We start from the raw sequence: 23,197 nt of genomic DNA on the forward strand, positions 1-23,197 counted from the left end.
TGGAACAGATAAAGAAACAAAAGATGGGTTTGCAGGAGATATAAATATGATTCATTACCAAAACGATGAGGGAATTAGTGGTCTGAAATTGTTGAAGTCAGTGTTGATACTGGAAGACGGCAGCATGTCAAATTACGATGTTCTTTGATTTTTGTTTAATTGAGAAGGACACCAAAAAGGGAGGTCAGAATAGAGGTTGCTTAATCATCTTTTATGAAATAAGCTTTCCATATTTTTGATTTAAAATATTTTATGTACTGCATATTTAAGATGAACCTTCATTTAAGATATATCGGAAATGAAGTAGAGTTGGGGTACTGACTGTAATTAACTCAAAGAACAGCGAACCTTAAAAGTATTCCTATTTATTTTTGCATATCCTTAAAAAATCATTCATCTATTTATTTTCATTGAGATCTGACATTTTAGATCTTTTTGCTTGAGGATTTGCATTAAGATCCCATATATTAGTGTCCAGATATATTTTTGTATGGCATGTCGGCGATCCTCACGATGTCAATTATTAGTGAGTAAATAACCGCAATATTTTAAAAGCATTATAGATCAATGCTCAATGCAGTAAAAAATTATTTTCCATCTTACTGTGATAAATTGAAAGTTCTTTTCATCCTTTGTCGAGTAAATTTTCTCCTTTAAGTACAGACAGTGAAATTAATTATATTCCCCTGAGGGTTTTAATGAAATCCCTTTGACAACATTGTTGAGTAATTGCAGTGCTGACCGTGGTCTCTGCAGCCCATTCTGTATCTCTCTGCCCCTTAGCTCTTGTCCCATTGTCCTCGCGCTCCTGCCTCAGAGCAGCTGACTAACTGCTTGTGTGCCCTGCTTTCTGATTGAATGCACTTGTCTCTGGAATAGGAAACTAAAGATGGCAAGGATGTTTCACAGCCTGGCTCAATTAAAATACAATCTTTCTTCCTTCTGGATGTAATTTACCATGCAATTTTCTATATTAAGATATGAAAGGTTGGTTTCACTGCAACACTTTGACCTTTTGATACAGAGATATCCTTTTCTGTTAAAACTTTCTTATTGGCTTATGCCTTTTTTTTGTAACCAACTTTCTCACAAAGCTAGCAGTTTATAGCCAGAGGCTAATCCCATAGGCACTATGTCAAACTCAATTTGGAGAGACTGCAAACTGTTTAACCACTTCACAACATAGCAAGTCCAATCGGGTCCACAGTAGGTGTCAAGAGGTGAAGATCGGATGCAGCAACCTTGCCCAGATGTTCTCCTTTCCCATAATCAGCTGTAAAAATGAGTTGTATTCCTTGGCTGAGATCAGGCATGGATTGCAATGGTAACACCCAGGTGTCAGCTGTCATTAAGTTGTTAATACACTCACGTCCATGTCATATAGACTTGTGGGTTCAGGTTGCATTATAGAGTGGTATAGGATAGAAACAAGCCTTTCAGCTCTTCATCATGTCCATGACAGCCGTCAAGTACCTCTCTACACAAACATGAGATGCTTGAGCAACACACACAGAATGGAAGAAAAACTCAGCAGGTGAGGCAGCATCTATGGAGGGGAATAAACAGTTGACCTTTAAGTTCTGATGAAGGGTCTCGGCCTGAAATGTCGACTGTTGCTTCAAAAAGGCAACAGTTATACCAGTGTCTAAGAATAATAATGTGGGCTGCCTTAATGACTATCACCCAGTAGCACTCACATCGACAATGATGAAATGCTTTGAGAGGTTGGTCATAACTAGACTGAACTCCTGCCTCAGCAAGGACCTGGACCCTTTGCAATTTGCCTATCGCCACAATAGGTCAACAGCAGACGCAATCTCAATGGCTTTAGACCACCTGGACAACACAAACACCTAGGTCAGGATGCTGTTCATCGACTATAGCTCAGCATTTAATACCATCATTCCCACAATCCTGATTGAGATCTTGCAGAACCTGGGCCTCTTTACCTCCTTCTGCAATTGGATCCTCTACTTCCTAATCAGAAGACCACAATCTGTGCGGATTGGTGATAACATATCCTCCTCGCTGATGATCAACACTGGTGCACCTCGGGGGTGTGTACTTAGCCCACTGCTCTACTCTCTCTGTATCCATGACTGTGTGGCTAGGCATAGCTCAAATATCAAACACAAAATAATCTGCAGATGCTGGGGTCAAAGCAACACTCACAACACACTGGAGGAACTCAGCAGGTCAGGCAGCATCCGTGGAAAAGATCGGTCGACGTAAACCCGATGCAGATTGAGGGACCGCTTCATCAAACCCAACGCAGATTGGGGCACCACTTCGTCAAACCCGACGCAGATTGGGGGACCGCTTTGTCGAGCACCTCCGCTCCGTCCGCCAAAACAGACAGGTTCTCCCAGTAGCCACCCACTTCAACTCTGCTTCCCACTCCCATTCAGATATGTCCATACATGGCCTCCTCTACTGCCAAGATGAGGCTAAACTCAGGTTGGAGGAGCAACACCTCTTATACTGTTTAGGTAGTCTCCAGCCCCTTGGTATGAACATAGGATTCTCCAACTTCCGGTAATTCCCTCCCCCTCCCTCCCCCTCCCTTCCCCTCCCTTCCCCTATCCCTATGTCACTCTACCCCCTTTCCCAGCTGCCTATCACCTCCCTCATGGTTCCGCCTCCTTCTACTACCCATTGTGTTTTCCCCTAGTCTTTCTTCACCTTTCCTGCCTATCACATCCCTCCCCCCTCCCCCACCCCTTTATCTTTCTCCTTACTGGTTTTTCACCTGGAACCTACCAGGCTTCTCCTTCCCACCCTCCCCCAACCTTCTTTATAGGGCCTCTGCCCCTTCCCTCTTCAGTCCTGATGAAGGGTTCCGGCCCGAAACGTCGACCAATCTTTTCCACGGATGCTGTCCGACCTGCTGAGTTCCTCCAGCGTGTTGTGAGTGTTGCTCAAATACCATCTATAAATTTGCTGATGATACAACCATTGTTGATAGAATCTCAGGAGGGCGTACAGGAGTGGGATATGCCAATTAGTGGATTGGTGCCACAGCAACAACCTGGCACTCAACATCAGTAAGACGATTGTGGACTTCAGGAAGGGTAGGGTGAAGGAATATGTACCAATTCTCATAGAGGGATCAGAAGTGGAGAGAGTGAGCAGTTTCAAGTTCCTGGGTGTCAAGATCTCTGAGGATCTAACCTGTTTCCAACATATTGATGTAGTTATAAAGAAGGCAAGACAGCGGCTATACTTCATAAGGAGTTTGAAGAGATTTGGCGTGTCAACAAATACACTCAAAAACTTCTACGGTTGTACTGTGGAGAACATTCTGACAGGCTGCATCATAGTCTGGTATGGAGGGGCGACTGCACAAGTCTGAAAGAAGCTGCAGAAGGTTGGAAATCCAGTCAGCTCCATCTTGTGTACTAGCCTACAAAGTATCCAGGACACCTTCATGGAGCAGAGTCTCAGAAAGGCAGAGTCCATTTTTAAGGACTCCAGCACCCATGGCTTGCTGCTTTCTCACTGTTACCATCAGGTAGGAGGTACAGAAGTCTGAAGCACACACTCAGCGACTCAGGAACAGCTTCTTCCCCTCTGACATCCAATTCCTAAATGGACATTGAATCTTTAACACTACCTAATTTTTTAAATATCTGTTTTTGCACGTTTTTAAATCTATTTAATATATGTATATTGTAATTGATTTACTTGTTTATTATTTTTATTTTATTTATTTTTTTCTCTCTGCTAGATTATGTATTGCAATGAACTGCTGCTGCTAAGTTAACAAATTTCACGTCACATGCCGGTGATAATAAACCTGATTCTGATTCTCCTTCATGGATACCGTCTGACCTGCTAAGTTGCTCCAGAATTTTGTGCGTGTTCCTCTCTACACAAATCCTATTTTTCAGCATTTGGCCTGTTGCTGTCAAAGCTTTGGCAATTGAAGTATACTTAAGTTGGAACCTGAGTACAAAACAGGTAATCAGCTACAAAAATCTATGCTGATTCTTCAGTGCAGTTGTGAAGGAAGGCGTTACTATTCTGATCCTGTATTTTGATTGAAAGATTAAGCTGAAGATTGTGTTCAGTGTAAAGATAAGCAAGCGAGTCATGAAAACCAAAATAATTGCAGATGCTGAAAATGTTGAATAAAAAATAGAAAATGTTGGAAACACTCAGCAGGTGAAGCAGTATCTATGGATGGAGAAACAACATTAATGTATTTGGTTGAGCACGCTGTTTTTATCCTATAATGGATGTTCCTTCTGCTCAAGGCCTCTCTCCCATCACCTTCTCTGCAACTTAAAATTACATAGGATTTTTTTACTCTCCATCCTGAAATGTTAACTCAGTTTCATTTTTTGAGGTGCTGCCTGATGCACTGAGTAATTCCAGCATTTTCTGTTTTCAGCTACAGGCAGTCCCCAGGTCATGACAGGGTTGCATTTCTAAGAACTGTTGGTAAATTGGTAATGAAGAAAAACAATGTGTGGAAGAAGATCGTGGCAACCGCTGTGACGGGGAAGTGAGCAGGCATGGGAAGAGCAATCAGCCAGCCTCACTGAGTGAGTGAGTCTGCTCAGCATTTGCTAACCCCTTCTCAGCTCAGGGGTGGGGAGAGAAGGCAACTGGAAATGCCTGCTACCACCTGGAAGAAGATGCCTACAACCCCTCAGCAACTGGCAGATCCATCTCCCAATCTCTCAAACAACTGTTTGTATGTCCGAGGTGTCCCTAAACCAGGCTTTTGTAACCTGTGACGAGCTACATAGAGTGGTCCCAGTCAATGCCTATTTTCAACCTACATCAGTGAAACAGATGATCTTGTTGCTACCAAATTACTATTTGCGGGACATGACAGTGAACAAATTGACAGAGTTGGAATCAGGTTTATTATCAATGTCATGTGTTGTGCAGTTTGTTGTTTTGTGGCAGCAATACAGTGCAAGACACAAAGACTACATAAAGCTGCAGAAAATAAATACACATTGCAAGAGTTAAATAGTGAGATAGTGTTCACAGTCTCATAGATCAATCAGAAATCAGATGGCGAGGTTCCTTAATGATGGATGCCTCCTTCTTGAGGCACTGCCTCTTGGAGGTGTCTTCGATGTGTGGAGTGTTGTGCCCACGTGGAGCTCGCTGAGCCTGCAGATTCTTGTCCATTGGAACCTTCATACCAGACAATGCTGCAACTAGTCAGAATGCTCTCCACCATCCATGTGGAGAAATTAATCTTTGGTGACGTACCAAATTTCCTCAAACTCCTAATAAACTTCAATTCAAATGTACTGAACTGGCTGGAAGGAGCATAGCGATGATTTAGGATGACTTTGTGACGCAAAAGGAGCTAGTTTAGTATGATTCTTTTTGTTTATTGAAGCTGGCCTGTAAGCATCATTGCTGAAATCAAATGAGTAACAATGAGTAATTTTAACTTTGAGAAGAGGTGAGGACACCTTATTAGCATTATCAGATGTAAAGGAGTTTTATCTCAGTTGTGGATTTGACACGGCCCTTGTACCTCTGCATTTCCACCAGATATAATTCTATCAGAGACATGAAGCAAAACTGGGGCGGGCGGCGGGGAGCTGCTAGTTGCAGCTGAGAAGCATAAAATGGAGTTGTCCCACACCCAAAACAAGCCGTTTGACCATTTTACGTTACTAACTCTGTCCATCATCAATTTAAAATGACTCACCAATGAGTCAGATAGTGTATATTACCTAAAGAGGAATGGGGGGCGGGGGGGGGGGAGAATTACTGCAAATTGTTAATCTTTCCTTGGGTTCGAGTATGACAGATAGCGTAGGACAAGGATTTGATGGTTCCCGGAGCAGACTGTCCAGATCATCTGGAACTGGAATTGGTTTACTATTATCACAGCTACCAAGATACAGCTTGTCTTGGAAACTGTTGATACACATCAAATCATTACTCTGTGCATTGAGGTAGAACAAGGTAAAACACTAACAGAATGCAGGATAAAGTATAACAGCTAGAGAGAATGTACAGTGCAGATTAACAATAAGGTGCAAGATCATAACGGGATAGATTGTGAGGTCAAGAGTCCATCTTATTGTACTGGGGAACAAGTTAATAGTCTTATAACAGCAGGGTGGAAGATGTCTTTGAGCTTCATGGTACATGTTTTCAGACTTTAGTATCTTCTGACCTATACAAAACAGGAGAAGAGAGAATATCCAGGTGGTTGGGATCTTTGATTATGCTGGCTGCTTCATTGCTGCAGTAGAAGATATAGACAGAACCCATGGAGGGAAGACTGGTTTCCGTGGTGCTCAGTTGTCTTCATAACTCTCTGCAATTTCTTGCAGTAATGTGCAGAGCAGATCCCATTCCAAGCATTTATACATCCAGATAGCTTACATCCATCCAGATAATTCATCAATAAAAATTGGGCAGAATCGATGGGGACATGCCAAATTTCTTGAGCCTCCCGAGGGAGTAGAGCCTTTGGTGAACTTTCTTCGTTCTGATGTCAATGAGATTGGACCAGGATACACTATTGTTGATGTTCACTCATAGGAACTTGAGGATCGCAATATCATCAATGTGGACAGGAGCCTGTGCATGGCCCCCAGTCCTTCCTGAAGTTACTGGCCAGCTCTTTCATCTTGCTGACTTTGAGAGAAAGGTTATTGTCATGATACCAATTTACTAACCTCTCCAGCTCCTTCCTGTTTTCTGACGCATTGTTATTTGAAATGTGGTTCACAACGGTGGTGTCATCTACAAATTTGTAGATGGAGTTGGAGCAGAAACTGGCCATGAGGTCATGAGTATACGGGGAGTTGCGTAGGGATGTGAGGCCGCCACCTCTGGTTCACTAATGCTGAGAATAAAATAACCGTGGCTGAGTTGTTGCTGCCTATCCTTACTAATTGCAGTCTGTTGTTCAGGAATTCATGGATCTGGAGTCAAGTCGGGCAAAAAGACACTGCTTGGTTGTCAGATCCATCCTGTATGATTGGAAAACCTCTCCCAATGCACTCTGCCCTCAGGGTCACTGTGTAAATGAGAACACCATCACCCACCTCTTCCCAGACTGCAGATTTGCTAAGAGAGTGTGACGAAGAATATAAGGGTCTTTGTCATGGTTTATCCTGAGCAGCTGTTTAACAGAGTACTGTCTGATCTGCAGGCTGTCCCCAGGGGCACAAAGACAGACAGACTTTAAGTGCTGCAAAGGATCATCAGCGTGGTGAAAGCCACTCTACGGTCTGCTCCAAACTTGTTGTTTTGACGTCGCAGCAAAATGTCTGTGAGGAAATGCTGCAAACTGGCACAAGCCAGGCTGAAAGAATAGATGCTGAGGGATGTACTGAAGCTTATCGAGTCAATACAAAGACCACAATCTGGGATCTTTCTGCTACTGGACATTGAGGTGCTGTGAAGGGAAACCCTTCAAACACCAAAAGGTGTAAACACAAGATAATCTGCAGATGCTGGGGTCAAAGCAACACTCACAACACACTGAAGGTACTTAGCAGGTCGGGCAGCATCCGTGGAAATGATCAGTCGACGTTTCGGGCTGGAACCCTTCGTCAGGACTGAAGAGGGAAGGGGCAGAGACCCTATAAAGAAGGTGGGGGGAGGGTGGGAAGGAGAAGACTGGTAGGTTCCAGGTGAAAAACCAGTAAGGGGAAAGATAAAGGGGTGGGGAAGGGGAAGCAGGGAGGTGATAGGCAGGAAAGGTGAAGAAGGAATAGGGGGAAACACGAGTCATATGAATGATATTAAGTATAAAAAATGGAAAATACGTAACACAGCTGGAAGTATTGACCAAAGAGTACAGAGAGTTTTGTACCGTGTTTCTGTTTTCTTTTTTTACAATTTGCATTATGTACTTTTAATTATGAATATAATTTATTCTTGAATTTTAAAAAATACAGTTTTGTCAGTATTCCATCTTTTCATTTCTGGGACCTGGCTCCAATCTTATGCAGTTGAAGTCTCCAGTCTCTCCTGCCTTCGAGCAGTCTAAGTGAAATGAGACAGGACTGCACTTCTAGTCCTGCAGGTTTTTGGATGAGATGTTACACCAAGCTCCTGCTACCAATAATAAACACAAGAGGTTCTGCAGATGCTGGAAATCCAGAGCAACACACACAGAACGCTGGAGGAACTCAGCAGGCATTGCAGCATCTGCCTAGTCCTGCTGATATCCTCCAGCATCTTGTGTGTGTTGCTCCTGGTTGCAATATTTTGAAGTAAAGCTGGTGGCTAGCCAATATGTGTACTTCAATCGCAAAGGAAACAGATGATTGGATCATTTATTCACTGCTGTTTTAGGAGGCTATCTACAAATTAGCCATTGCATCTCTTATATTACAACAGTGACTTTACTCTAACTTTCAACTCTTGGATAGTGCTGTTTGAACTAAAGGTTTATTGATGATCCAAGATCTTTCCCTTAAGTATAGCCTGAGACATTTTCAAACAGAAATAATGAGATCCTGAAAATAAATCTAAAGCGTATCATCAGCTCAAAACAGCCCTGCCCATGGTCAGAGGTTCTGCAATGTAAGGAAACTGTAGGGAACAAGAGTGGCGTCTCCTGTTGTGAAAGAACCAAGTTTCAGTGAACCAAATATGGGATAATTAGTTGTTGTGGCAGCATGTGGAACCTTTCACAGTAATACGTCCCACTTGGAAACAATTGGTTCAAGATTATGAGGATTCACTTTTGTTCTACATTTTACTTTCAAAAATATTAAATTTGAATTTCTTTTCTCAAAAGTGAGATAACCAAGCTACATAGCTCTTCCTCATTCCTGACCTTGTGATATTCAACTTGTGGCTTTTCTGAGGGATTTTGGGACCATGATACAAATTAAACTCCTGTACTTTGCATTTATTTGCGGGCAGTGACATTCTACTGAACACGTGCGGTTCATTGTGATAGTTCCTGCTGGTTTGTGAATAATTCCCGAACATGGATCTTTTCTTGGCTTTGTTGTCTAACCCATCTGTAGAGCAGTCTCCCCAATTTGACCTCTGTTCAAGGGCATGCATGCAAAATTAATAAATACCACAGCCCTGCCAGCAATCACAGGAATCTGGCAAAAGGCTGTTGAAGTTGTTATTCCCAGAGGGAGCCTTAGCTTCTGCTCAGCTTTAACATAACCTTCTCTGGGTCCTCAGGTGCCCTTGAGCACCCAACTTGTATAATCTTTGACAGCCAGGAGCTCCTGTAATATTTCAGAGATCACAGTCTGGAGGGAGCTTGTGACTTGTTAGAATTCCATGAATTTTAAACCAGGAAAGCTGCAGTTTTCTCTGTGACGAATTGGAAGAAAAGGAATTATATATTCTGTGACATTATTTGATTTTATGTTGATTCCCAGTTTATTTTAATGAGTTACTTCTAAGGTGGAATTACAAATGTTTTTTTATATTAAAAAAAAATGGAAATTTCTGTTCCCGTGATTCAAAGTAGAGGAGCAAAGGAGATTACAAGATGTTTTTCACTTTTCTGAGCCTTGTTTGACTATCCTGCGATTGGGAGTCTAAAGCAAATAGCGACTGAAGTAAATGATAGGGACTGACTGCCTCTGGCAGAGTCTCCTAATCCATCAGTCCAGGATGTGTAACCTTTACGACACTCACAAGCTTGAGTGACAGTCATTGCTATTTGCTTCAAGCTGTGAAACTGTCTCTTGTTTACCTTGCTCACTTATCCCCACCCTCTCACACCCGAACCCTCCTTTATTTATCTTATGCTCTATTTTCCTTTCTGTATCTATCTTCCCATATCTTTGTCAACTTCTGTCACTTGCGGGAAATAACAAGAGACTGCATATTGTTCTGAGAGTCTTTCATTGCCACTGCTTTATCGTATAATTCCCAAGAATAAAATTGCCCCTTTATACCAAGTTTGAACATTGCCATTGTCACATCCAGCCATTTTGAAATGAGTTTAAAGGAACAGACTTTAGTAAGTGGTAAAATAACAGAAAATACTGGAAGTAGTCAACAAGTCAGGTGGCATTCACTTAGAGAAAAACAGTTTTCGAGAAAAATGTTGATGAAAGTTCATCTATCAAAAATTGTCACTGTTTCATTTCAATGGATGCTACCAGACCTGCTGAATATTTCCAGCGTTTTCTGTTTTTATTTCAGATTTCTAGCATCTGTAATTTTTTTGCTTTTCACCTATCATGGGCTGACATCACTTTCAGAATGATTTAAAAAAAACTAACTTCATGATGGGTGACTTTTTCTTCAAACAGCAAATGTCAGTAAGACAAAACGCAGACCTGGTCCTGCCATTCCTGCTTTCGCAATAGAAGGTACAACACTTCCGTGATGTTTGCTGAGTATTGTGTACCTCTGTTCCTATCCACAAGTCTTTTATTAATTATATGGCCCAGTCCATCACAGGTAAAGCCCTCCTCAGTGTTGAGTATGTCTACATGAAGCTTTGTAGCAGGAAAGCAGCAAGTGACTTGGAAACAATTAGTTCAAAATTATGAGGATTCAAGGGAGCCCACCACCCAGCTCATGCTGTCCTCTCACTGATGCTATCAGGAAGAAGGTACAGGAGCCTCAGGATTCAAACCACCAGGTTCAGGAACAATTACTAACCCTCAACATCAGGCTCCTGAACCAAAGGGGATAATTTCATTCAACTTAACTTTGCCTATCATTGAAATGTTTCCACAACCTATAGACTCACTTTCAAGGACTCTTCTTCTCATGTTCTCAATACTTATTGTTTGTTTATTTATTATTATTCTTTCTTTCATTCTTTATTAGCACAATTTATTCCCTTTTCCCACATTGGTTGAATACCCAAGTTGGTGTAGTCTTTCATTGATTCCATCATGGTTATTATTTTGTTATGGATTTATTGAGTATGCCCAACAGAAAATGAATTTCAGGGTTTTATATGGTGACATATATGTAGTTTAATAATAAATTTACTTCGAGCTTTTAACATTGATAAGGAAAATTCTGCTTCATGTACTTTCAAATTAAACAACTTTATTGTGATCATTGTTATAGTGGCAGGAAATATCCATCAGTTTCTCAAATGGGTTTAGGAAATCATAAATCCAATTGCCACATCAGACTGAAAGAATTCTGATGTAAATTACTCTGGTGTAAAAAATCTGATTTAGTTGGCTCTGTATCCTCTTGACCAGGTTGATTCCAATCAGAGAAAATGTAACAAATTATACTTTTATTGCAGTTTCCTTTTCACATAATTATTCATTCTGATATTCCAAGTTCCACCCTCTTTCCAATAATTCTGAGGCTTTATAAGGCATTGGTCAGACCGCACTTGGAGTATTGTGAGTAGCCTCCTGTCTAAGAAAGGAATTGCTGCCATTGAAGAGGGTCCAGAGGAGGTTCATGTGAATGATCCCAGAATTGAAAGAGTTAATTTATGAGGAACATTCAATGGCTTTGGGCCTGTACTCACTGGAGTTTAGAAAAATGAGGGGAGTCTCATTTTCGAATATGGAAAAGCCTAGATAGAATGGACATGCAGAGGATGCTTCCTACTATGGAAGATTCTAGCAATAGAGGGCACAGCCTCGGAATACAAGGACATCCGTTTAGAACAGAATTGAGAAATTTCTTTAGCCAGTGGGTAATGAATCTATGGAATTCATTGCCAGAGACAGCTGTGGAGATCAAGTCACTGGGTATATTTTAAAGAAGAGGTTGATAGGTTCTTCATTAGTAAGGACATCAAAGTTACAGGGAGAGGCAGGAAATTAAAGTTGAGAGGTTTAATAAATCAGCCATGATAGAATGGCAGAGCAGACTCAATGGGCCAAATGGCCTAATTCTGCTCCTATGCTTTATGGTCTTATGATCCTTCCCCAGAATCAAGAAGAAAAAATGGAAGCAGGAATATGTCATTGAGTCCCTAGTGCCCACTCTTGGCTGAACTCTTACCTTTGTCAAACTAATTCATATGTCTTTTCACCCTTAATACCAAAACATTTGCCACTTTTCATCTTGAAGAATCTCCCAGTCATGGGGCACACATCTTCATATCTACCCTGTCAAGCCCCTTGGGAATTTTGTATGTTTCTATGAGCTAATTGACGGACAGAAACAGCGTGAGGTCTCTGTGGTCAAAGGAAGTTTAGTAATATGGACAAGAACAGGATGTATTGCATTACTTTCTGATGTTCTCCAAGGTTGATTACACTTATCTGAATTTCTTGTGAAATTGCTGGTGAGAGCTCGGACTATATTATCCCTCCATAACTGTGTGACTTCAAAGCCAGGATGGAAAAAATATAGTCTCTTGACAAGGCATGGACAGCAGGCAGAAGTTTAGAGATCGACTCTGACGAGGTCTATTACCAGACAAGTTGCTTCTTAGGGAGACAAGTTCAAGATCTCACTCCTCGTTCAAGCACTAGATTATATCATTATACAATAAAGAAATTCCATATTGTCTTCATCACCCACACCATGACAGTTGGATTGACCACCAGCTAATCTGCTTAAATATCTCCATCAACCTGGCCCAAAATTTTAGCCCTAACAGAAATGTTGTCACTAAATGGTCAATGATGAGACTGCCAAGGACCCAGCAAAGGTAGAAATAGAAATTCAGAACAAAACTGCAGATGATGCAAATCTGAAATGAAAACAGAAAATGTTGGAAGCACTCAGCAGATCTGGCAGCATCTGTGGAGAGAGAAGCAATGAACATTTCAGCTCTGGGACTCTTCAACAGAACCGAGAAAGAGAGAAAACAAGTTAGTGTTCTCTGCTTGAAAAGTGGGTGAGAATAAAGCAAATATTTCTGACAGGGAGAGACCAAATGAGTTTATGCACTGTTAGGAATGACAGTCTTATGATCTGATTATACTTATTTTCAGAAGGCCTTTGACAAGGTGCCACACATGAGGCTACTTAACAAGATAAGAGCCCATGGAATTACGGGAAAGTTACATATGTGGATAGAGAGTTGGCAGATTGGCAGGAAACAGAGAGTGGGAATAAAGGGATCCTATTCTGGTTGGCTGCGGTTACCAGTGGTGTTCCACAGGGGTCCGTGTTGGGGCCGCTTCTTTTTACATTGTACGTCAACGATTTGGATTATGGAATAGATGGCTTTGTGGCTAAGTTTGCTGACGATACGAAGATAGGTGGAGGGGCCGGTAATGCTGAGGAAACGGAGAGTCTGCAGAGGGACTTGGATAGTTTGAAAGGATGGGCAAAGAAGTGGCAAATGAAATACAATGTTGGAAAGTGTATGGTTATGCACTTTGGCAGAAGAAATAGATGGCCAGACTATTATCTAAATTCAAAGTTCTGAGATGCAATGGGACTTGGGAGTCCTCATACAGGATACCCTTAAGGTTAACCTCCAGGTTGAGTCGGTGGTGAAGAAGGCGAATGCAATGTTAGCATTCATTTCTAGAGGAATAGAGTATAGGAGCAGGGATGTGATGCTGAGGCTCTATAAGCTGCTGGTGAGACCTCACCTGGAGTACTGTGGGCAGTTTTGGTCTCCTTATTTAAGAAAGGATGTACTGACGTTGGAGAGGGTACAGAGAAGATTCACTAGAATGATTCCGGGAATGAGAGGGTTAACATATGAGGAACGTTTGTCTGCTCTTGGACTGTATTCCTTGGAGTTTAGAAGAATGAGGGGAGACCTCGCAGAAACATTTCAAATGTTGAAAGGCATGGACAGAGTGGATGTGGCAAAGTTGTTTCCCATGATGGGGGAGCCTAGTACGAGAGGGCATGACTTAGGGATTGAAGGGCGCCCATTCAGAATAAAATGCAAAGAAATTTTTTTAGCCAGAGGGTGGTGAATCTATGGGATTTGTTGCCATGGGCAGCAGTGGAGGCCAAGTCATTTGGTGTATTTAAGGCAGAGATTGATAGGTATCTGAGTAACCAGGGCAACAAAGGTTATGGTGAGAAGGCGAGGGAGTGGGACGAAATAGGAGAATGGATCAGCTCATGATAAAATGGCAGAGCAGACTCGATGGGCCGAATGGCCGACTTCTGCTCCTTTGTCTTATGGCCTTATGGTCTTATGTGATATGTTGTGAGGAGCAATGCTGTGGAACATGTCCAGCTCACCATCCGAAACAAATGGAAAGCGCTAAAATAATATTGGGTAGGAAAAACAAAGAAGGAGTTACCTTAAACTGGAGAATTTGATGTAAATCTGGAAGGCCGCAGTGCTGCAAGATAAGATATGAGGTGGTGTTCCTCAAACGTACATTGGATCGGTCTGGCTCAGGAAGGCTCAGACAGAGATGTCACATTGGGATGGTGAATAAAGTTAGCACTCCTGAGGCAGTGCCTCCCAGCCAGGAGGACTCACAAAGTCTCTACAGCTTACAGGCTCCCCTGAAGTAACCACCTGTGAAGGAACTCTCAGCTTTCCTACTAAGGAGTACTGGAGTTGGTATGTTGAGAATGACAAGGAGATCATGGAGCTAACTCATGGGTATGTCACCAATAGCATGCCCGGCACCATGCCCACAAAACTGAAGCTATATTCCAAGTTTTGGCACCAGAGAGACTAACAGGATATGAAAAGAATAGGAAAGAATATATATATGACATCTACCGTATACTGTATAGCTAATATGTTTGCACAATACTGTACTTGTCAACGTGGAGTGGAGAGCAAATTTGTAAATCTGGTGGAAACAAAGTATGTAGGGAATATCGAGGGTGGAGTGTCGTGGGAGGGGTGTGGGACAGGTGGCAGAGAATGAGTGCTGGGGGGTGGGGTCGGGAGAGTGGTTGGCACAGGTGTAGACACACCTGGCCCTCAGGCCCAAGGCATATTTGATTCCAAACAATTGATCAGTACAGAATGTCTCTCGAATACTTCCCGCTCCATCCCCTCTCCCTTCCCCCTTCCCACTCTCAGTCCACAATGGAGACCAACGTTCCCTATAAGCTGTGCCCGTGTGTGCGGGTGCACGTCTTTTTCTACTAGTGCACAAAGGAATTTAAACTGCACACAAAAGGTTGTCACCCTCTACCTTGTTTTGCATGTTAACTATTGCACACAATCACACTTCCTTTTCCAGTTTCTGATGCAGATGGTGTTGACAACATGGAGGTTGTGATGATTTGTCTGCAGATTTTAGAATTGGCTTATTTATGCTGTTTTTATTGACAAAATCATTGATTCACTATGTTGAATTCCAAAGAAGTAAAGGGCGTGAAGTGCAAAAGAACTGCTCGTTCATTTAAAGTGGAATGGCTTAATGAGACAGTAGAAATTGCTACACCAAAAGCTCATGAGGTCAGGAATGTGCAGCTATGAGAAATATTCATGTACAATGTAGAAACTGGTGTTACCTGTGTGTACTATTGCTGTTGTAAAAGTTGCTGGAGAATTTGCAAGTGGGAAGAAGAGGATTGATATGTGGAAATTCGACTTTTTGAAGAGTCATTTCACAAACAAATCACATGTGGACAGTGTGCAAAAGCTCTGGCAAAAAAATCCTTCATTACCTGCTATAGGCTTGCTAGATTGTTTTGTGAGAGTGCAGATGAATGAGAGCAAAAATGATGAAATCCAGATGAGATCAAAGTTCTTATTGACAGTGTTTGCTAGCTGTTAAAATAAGTACCTCTATTTATAAAATTCAGTGTGCGCATGTTGTTGTCACTGGGCAAAAAATTGTACAGGTCAAGATTTTTGCGTGCACTGGTCATTACAAATTAGAGGGAACACTGATGGAGACCCATATCAGAATCAGGTTTATCATCACTCACATATGTCATGAATTTATTTTTTTTATGTGGCAGCACTACAGTGCAGTACATAAAATTCGTACAGTACAGTGCAAAAGTATTACGCACCCTAGCTATATTTCCCACTCGGGATCGATAACTAAGTTAATATATATGTGTGTGTGTGTGTGTGTCTGACTTTTGCACAGCACTGTATTCAAAATCATGAGGCCATACATTAAGATTACACACGATTCCTGCTTAAATGGCAAAGGGAAGAGATAATTACCGATTCACCATCCTATCTTTATGCCTCATCACCAGAGAACTAATAAGATCAGTGTGGAAGCAAGTCTTACCTTTATTCCAAGGCACTGTTTAAGCAGGGTTCCAAATACTCATTTCCATCTCTGGCCTCTGGCTGGCTGCATCACTGCCTGGAATGGAAACTGTACCCCCCTTAAACATAGGATTCTGCAGAGAGTGGTGCGGACAGCCCGGCGCATCTGTAGTTGTGAACTTTCCACGATTCAGGACATTTACAAAGGCAGGTGTGTAAAAGGGCCCGTGGGATCATTGGGGACCTGAGTCACCCCAACCATAACCTATTCCAGCTGCTACCATCCGGGAAACAGTACCACAGCATAAAAGCCAGGACCAACAGGCTTTGGGACAGCTTCTTCAACCAGGCCATCAGACTGATTAACTCACGCTGATTTGGGTGTATTTATTATTGACTATTCTATTTATTATAAATTATTATCAATTACTATGAGTGCACATTGCATATTTAGATATAGATGTAAAGATTTTTACTCCTCGTATGTGAAGGATGTAAGAAATAAAGTCAATTCAATTCAGTTAAAGAGTTTAGAGGTTAGAAATAGCAAAACCTAAAAGTTGTAAAGGTGATTTCTTGAAATACCACAGTTTCCATAAGTAACTGAAGCACTGAAACATTTGAACAACAATTTGAACAACTTTCTGCAGAGGCACTGTGGAGAGCATTCTGACTGGTTCTCCACTGTCTGGTATGGAGGGACTAAAGTACAGGATTAAAAATTAGTTGTAGAGGCTTGTAAGTTCAGCCAGCTCCATCATGGACAGTAGCCTAACCACCATCAAGGACGTCTTCAAAAAGCATTTCCCTCAAGAGGCGCCATCCATCATTATGGACCCTCACCATTCAGGACATGCCCACTTCTCATTCCTACCATCACAGAGGAGGTGCAGAAGCCAAAAGACATACACTCAGTATTTTAGAAACAACTTCTTCCCTTTTGCCATCAGACATCTGATTGAACCATGTACACGACCTCACTTTCTGCTCCCTTTTGCATGACTTATTTAACTTTGATATATTTTTCATTGTAATTGATAGTAATTTTTTTTGTCTTGCATTGTTCTGCTGCCACAAAACAACACATTTCATGACGTACTGTATATCAGTGATAATAAACCTGATTCTAATTCTGGTTTTTGGTGGTCAGTTGTCTCTTGAAGTGATTTATGGTTGGTAAAGCTTGACCAGATTTTCAGTGGGTGATAGGAATCTACCAGCCAACCATCAGTATAAATCATGCCACTTTAACATGTTTCATGATATTTTATGACTGTCTTTTATGCACATAACGTCCCTAGTAACATCCAAGATATCTTTACCAACAAACAATCTGCTGGAGGGGAAAAAGGAATTGATGATGCTGTGGGTCAAAACCCTGCATCAGGACTCTTGTTTCTCCATGACATCTTTGCTCAGTTAACCTAGTGCACATCATTACATTTAAAAAAAGTTTCATGACCTATTGTAAACCCAGAGAAAAATGTGCATGCTTAGGTCTCAAGGTTATTTCTTAGGTGGTTCTACAGGATTGTGGATAACTTGCTACCACTCCAGTTCTGTGGGTTCTGAGATGGTTAATGAGGTCCTTTGTGTGATCTGCAGTGGCTGATACAGGTGGGACAGGTGGTGCTAAACGGGGTGGCTGAGAATTGTTTGGAATGTTGCCTGCTCTGTCCAGTATTTTCACACGGCTTCTGTGTGCTCACATTGTAGCAGCTCAAGTTGCTTTGTGGCTTTCCTGATGCCTGGATATTTTGAATAGCTACAAGTGAGGAATCAGTAAGGATTATCCACTTTTTTTTTCCCCAGGAAGCACTGAGAATGCTCTTGGAGTATTTATTTTGTCCTTCTAGAATGTATTTGCATTGACTGATAGAATTATCAAGACATCCAGGACTGTGCAAAAGTCTTAGGCACGTATATATACAGGGTTCCTAAGACTTTTGCACAGTCCTGTATTTGTTAACATGGAGCAGGAAGCAATCTTATAAATCGGGTGGCAGCAAAGGATGTTGGGAACGGCGAGGGTGAAGCGCCACAGGAGAGTGTGGGACAGGTGGCAGAAAAGGAATGCCAGGGAGGGGGGCTGGCACAGGTGCAGACACACCCAGCCCTGAGACACCAGGTGAGGTTATCTGATTCCAAGCAATTACTTTATTGATCATTACAGAATGTCTGTCCGGTGCTTTCCACTCCCTCCCCTCTCCTCTCACCCTTTTCCCAACTATGATTCATCTCTCCCTGCCCCATTCTCATTCTCTGTCCACAATAGAGACCGATTACAGAATCAGGTTTATCATCACTCACATAGTCATGGAATTTGTTTTAATTGTGTGGCAACAGTACAGTGCAGTACATAAAATTTCTACAGTGCCGTGCAAAAGTCTTAGGCACCCAAGCTATATATATGTGCCTAAGCCTTCTGCACAGTACTGTATTGTTTGGAAGTGGACTCAGCCCATCAAATCTACACTGACCATCAAGCATCTCGTTTTATACTAATCCTACCCTAATCCATTTATCTTCCTCACGTTCCCATCCTCCAACTCTCACCCCCCCCACCCCACCCCCCCAGATTCTACTACTCACCTATGTACTAGGGGCTAGTTAGAGTGACTCATAAGCCCACAGAGTTGTGCTGTGGCTCGGAAAATAGAACACTCAGGGCAAACCATCATGGTCGCGGGGAGAACTTACAGACCCCACACAAACAGCACCGAAGGTCAGGATTGAACTCAAATTGGAGGAGCTGTGAGATAACAGCTTAACTACTTGTGCCACTACTGACGTACAGAGGGGTCGGGGGTGGGGGGGGGGGATCCAGATCCACTGTTCACTGAAGCTGGCCATGCAAGTGAATAAGGAGGTAAGGAAGCCATATAGATTGCTGCTTTCATTAGGAGCACTGCTGAGTATATAAGGGTAAAGAAGTCATTTTGCAGTTGTTTTAAATTTTAGTCAGACCGCACTTGGAGCACTGTGCACAGTTCTGATTGCTCCATTATAGGAAGGATGTGGACATTGTGGAAAAGTTGCAGATGTTTACCAGAATGCTGCCAGGATTAGAGTGTATAAGCTCTAAAGACAGGTTTAACAGACAGCTTGCCCTCCTTAGAGTATTGAAGGCTGAGCTGATATCTGATACGGGCTTTTAAAATTACGAATCAGAATCAAGTTTAATATCACTGGCATGTCATGAAATTTGTTGTTTTTGCGGCAACAGTACATTGCAATACATAATAAAAAATGTATGTGTATATGTATACATATACAGTATGCTAATTATATATGCTAAATATAAGTAGTGCAAAAAGAAAGCAAAAGTGAGGTGGTGTTCATGGATTCATTGTCCATTCCGAAATCTGATGGTGGAGGGGAAGGAGCTGTGCCTAGAGGATTGAGTATGTGTCTTCAGGTTCCTGTATGTCCTCCTTGATGGTAGCAATGAGAGGAGTGCATGTACTGGGCGATAGAGGTCCTTAATAACAGATGCTGCCTCTCTGAGGCATCACCTTTTGATGATGTCCTTGCTGCTGGGGAGGTGAGTGCCCATGATGGAGTGGCTGAGTTTGCAAATTTCTGTAACTTGTCCCCTCCATGCCAGATGGTGATGTAATCAATTAGGATGCTCTCTGCTGTAGAAATTGTGAGAGTTTTTGGTTGCATACCAAGTCTACGCAGATTCCTAACATAGCTTAGCCACCATCGTGCCTTCTTGTATTTGCATCAATGTGTTAAACCCAGGATAGATCTTCGGAGATGTTGACTCACAGGAACTTGAAATTGCTCACCCTTTTCACTGCTGATCCCTCAATGAGGACTGGCATGTGTTCCCTTGTCTTCCCCTTCCTGAAGTCCACAATCAATGTGTTTGTCTTTCAGATGGTTGAGTGCAAGGTTGTTGCTGGAACATCACTCAACCAGCTAATCTATTTCACTCCTCTTTGCCTCCTTGTCACCATCCGAAATTCTTCCATCAATAGTTGTGTCATTGGCAAATTTATAGATGGTGTTTGAGCCGTGCCTAGCCGTGAGCTGTGCTATGCTTCTTTGAGAAGCACAGATAGGGTAGAGTAATCAGAAGCCGTTCTCCAGTGTTGAAGTATCAAATACAAGATAACATGGTTTTAGGATTGGGGCTGGGAGGGGTGCAGTTGGGTGGAAGTTTAATGGTGATTTGAGGAGCAAGTTCTTTTCTGCAGAGAAGTGTAGGTGCCAGGTGTAGTCGTGGGATCAGGCAGTTTGGTTGAGTTTAATGGGCCTTTTAATTGACACATGACTATGAAGGGATTGGAGTGATATGGCTAATAAACGGGAGGAGGGCATTTAGTATAATTCAGCATCAAAATTGGCACAACATCATGAGCCAAATAATCTGTTTTGTGCTGTATGTCTGATGTGTGGAGTTACTGTTTCAGGTCCAAAACCTCAGGAACTATTTAACACTATTTCTCTTTCCATTAATGCTGTTTGCCCTGCTGGGTGTTTTCAGCTTCCAGTTGACTTGGTGAGGTTCAAAAGCAAATACTTGATACTTATTGCCAGATATTAATAAATTATCTCATTATAATCAACGTGCATAGTGTAATAATCATTGTCGGTTCCTGGAATTTTTTTCTCCAGTTAGATATGTTGATTTAAAGCTATTTTTGTTCAATATTTCAGGTTACCTAGAGCTGAAGATTTCTTCAAACACAGCCATCAGAAAAAGCTTGTTGTGAAGAATGGATGTTAAAGACCGGAGGCACCGCTCCTTGACGCGAGGCAGATGTGTGAAGGAATGCCGCTACACGAGTTCCTCACTGGATAGTGAAGAGTGCAGGGTGCCCACTCAGAAATCCTACAGCTCAAGTGAGACCCTTAAAGCGTATGATCATGATGCCAGACTGCACTATGGGACTCGTGTCACAGAATTGGTCCACAGGGAGTCAGATGAATTCTCCAGGCAAGGTAAAGGTGACTGACTTTTTGTTTTATATATTGTAATTGAAGGAAAATTAAATATTAGAGAATAGCCAAGTCTTATGCAGCTCTCAAAATTTCTTCATACATCCTTAATTTATCTCTTACCAGACTGAAATTTAATGAGGATCTTCAAGGGCAGCAATCTGAAATGGGTAATACTGATTCTTAGAACTGATTATCAGGAAATGATTCTGCATTATGCAAGTAAAAGTTTGCCGTTAAATATTTTTAAATCTATCTCCAAGGCCAATGTATGATGTTTGAATAATGAGCATTACTTTTAAAGAATGGATTATCTGGGGTAAGAATATAAATGACTTGTGTCTCATATCTCGATCCCTTGTCAGAAATTCGTTGATTTTCTTGCAGTAAACTATCTCACTCAGGAAAAGGTGTCTCTAAATGTTGGAAAAATCTTTTAAACTATAAAGACTTGAGGAAAGATGAGGTGAGACTGCAGATTTATAAAGCTTGTTAGTAGATGTCACATGTACAACCAGGGGGTTTCAATGCTCTCCTTTGCCTTTGTGCTGGGTCATTGCTCAGTTGTCTGCATGAGAAACAGCATTCGAACAGACTTACCTGTTTGCCTATTAAGAATGTCCTCAACAGCAAGTTTTATTTTTTTTAAATGCAAGAAAATTGAAAGTGACAGAATTTTCTTTTGCTGAAAGTGCCATTCTAACATTCCCTAACTCTTTGATGCAAAGACAAAGCTTAAATGATCAACTTTGAATACTGTGTAAATCTTGAGACACCTGAATGACAGTAGTATAGCTTCTTGGAAAACCATTGAAAAATCATAATATCTGCAAGGATGCCGAGAATGATATCTGTTTTAATTTTTTTTCATTTCTTCCTTAAACAACCACTCAAGCTGATCATGCTTGAAATCCGGTGAATATAATTCTATTCCTGGTACCAGAGTTCTGTCACTTATGTTTCCAGATTTTTCTGAAACATTTTGTTATCAAAAACCAGTTGCTAGATTTTTAGCGGAATTGCTGAGATAATGGTAAGTATTTTAATGGTACACCTAATGCTGCATTAAGAGCAAGCTCTGAAAGTGGTCTGGAAACAACATGAGAGCAGTTCACAAGCTGTTTGAGCAAACTGCTGTCGTTCCCATTAGGCTCCACTGCCTTCCTTAGCAAAAAAAATGAAGAAAGCCATTGGAAGGCTGATTGGAAGCAAAGCATCAATTATTAAAATTCTATTAAGGACAAGAAAATAATGGCAAGTCTGTGTTTGCAGTTCCATTGGCAGAGAGAACAGGTGAGGTTGCAGAAATTCAGCTTGTAATGGGATAAATCATCATTCTGTAGGATTTTCTGTAGGAACTCTTCCCAAATGGTGCAGGAAAACTGAGTTAAAAAATGCAAAATATATTTTCAAGATATACAGTATTTTGTTTCCATGAAGGGCAGGCTCAGACATCAAAATTATTTGAATACCAGAAGAAACAGAGAGATTTTTACATTTTATATAATTTCAGATGGGTAAATCTGTGTTTTAAATAGCTTTATCCAGCTGTGTTCCTGGGAGATCTGTATCATACTTCCACTAAGAAACAGTTGCTAGATGCTAAACATGTGATTGTTTCAAGTAATTAGACTCAGTGATTATTTTCAACGGGAAACGTAATTCACTGGCCATTTCATAAGGTACCTCTTGTACTTAATGAAGTTTCCACTGAGTGTATGTTCATGGTCTTCTGCTGCTATAGCTTGATACATAGTGCTTTCAGAGATACTCTTCTGCACACCACCTTTGCAATATATGGTTATTTGAGTTACTGTCACCTTCTTGTCAGCTTGAACCAGTCTGACCATATTCCACTGACCTCTATTATTAACAAGGCATTTTTGCCGACAGAACTATAATCACTGAATGACTTTTGCTTCTTGCACCATTCTCTGTAAACTCTGGAGACTGTTATGCGTGGAAGTCCCAGTATATCAGCAACTTCTGAGATTCTCAAAGCACACCGTCTGGTACCAACAAACATTCCATGGTCAAAGTCACTTAATCACATTTCTTCCCCATTTAGATTAGATTAGATTATGAGGACACTCAGTCCTCCTTTATTGTCATTTGGAAATGCATGCATTAAAAAATGATACAGCGTTCCTCCAGAATGATATCACAAGAAAACACAGGACAAACCAAGACTAAAACTAACAAAACCACATAATT

General features: G+C 41.5%; 1 protein-coding gene across 1 annotated transcript in view; it reads left to right on the forward strand.

Moving 5' to 3' along the window:
- Positions 1-23,197, forward strand: part of LOC134349198 (teneurin-2-like) — a 3,136,038-nt gene that overhangs the window by 2,273,314 nt on the left and 839,527 nt on the right. Inside the window, exon 11 of the mRNA XM_063053178.1 lies at positions 20,702-20,986. Within this exon, the coding sequence (XP_062909248.1) occupies positions 20,761-20,986 (226 nt within the window). The 5' untranslated portion in view covers positions 20,702-20,760. The remainder of the gene's footprint in view (positions 1-20,701; positions 20,987-23,197) is intronic.

This window comes from Mobula hypostoma, chromosome 7 (genome assembly GCF_963921235.1).
Source record: "Mobula hypostoma chromosome 7, sMobHyp1.1, whole genome shotgun sequence".
Taxonomy (NCBI): Eukaryota; Metazoa; Chordata; class Chondrichthyes; order Myliobatiformes; family Myliobatidae; genus Mobula; species Mobula hypostoma.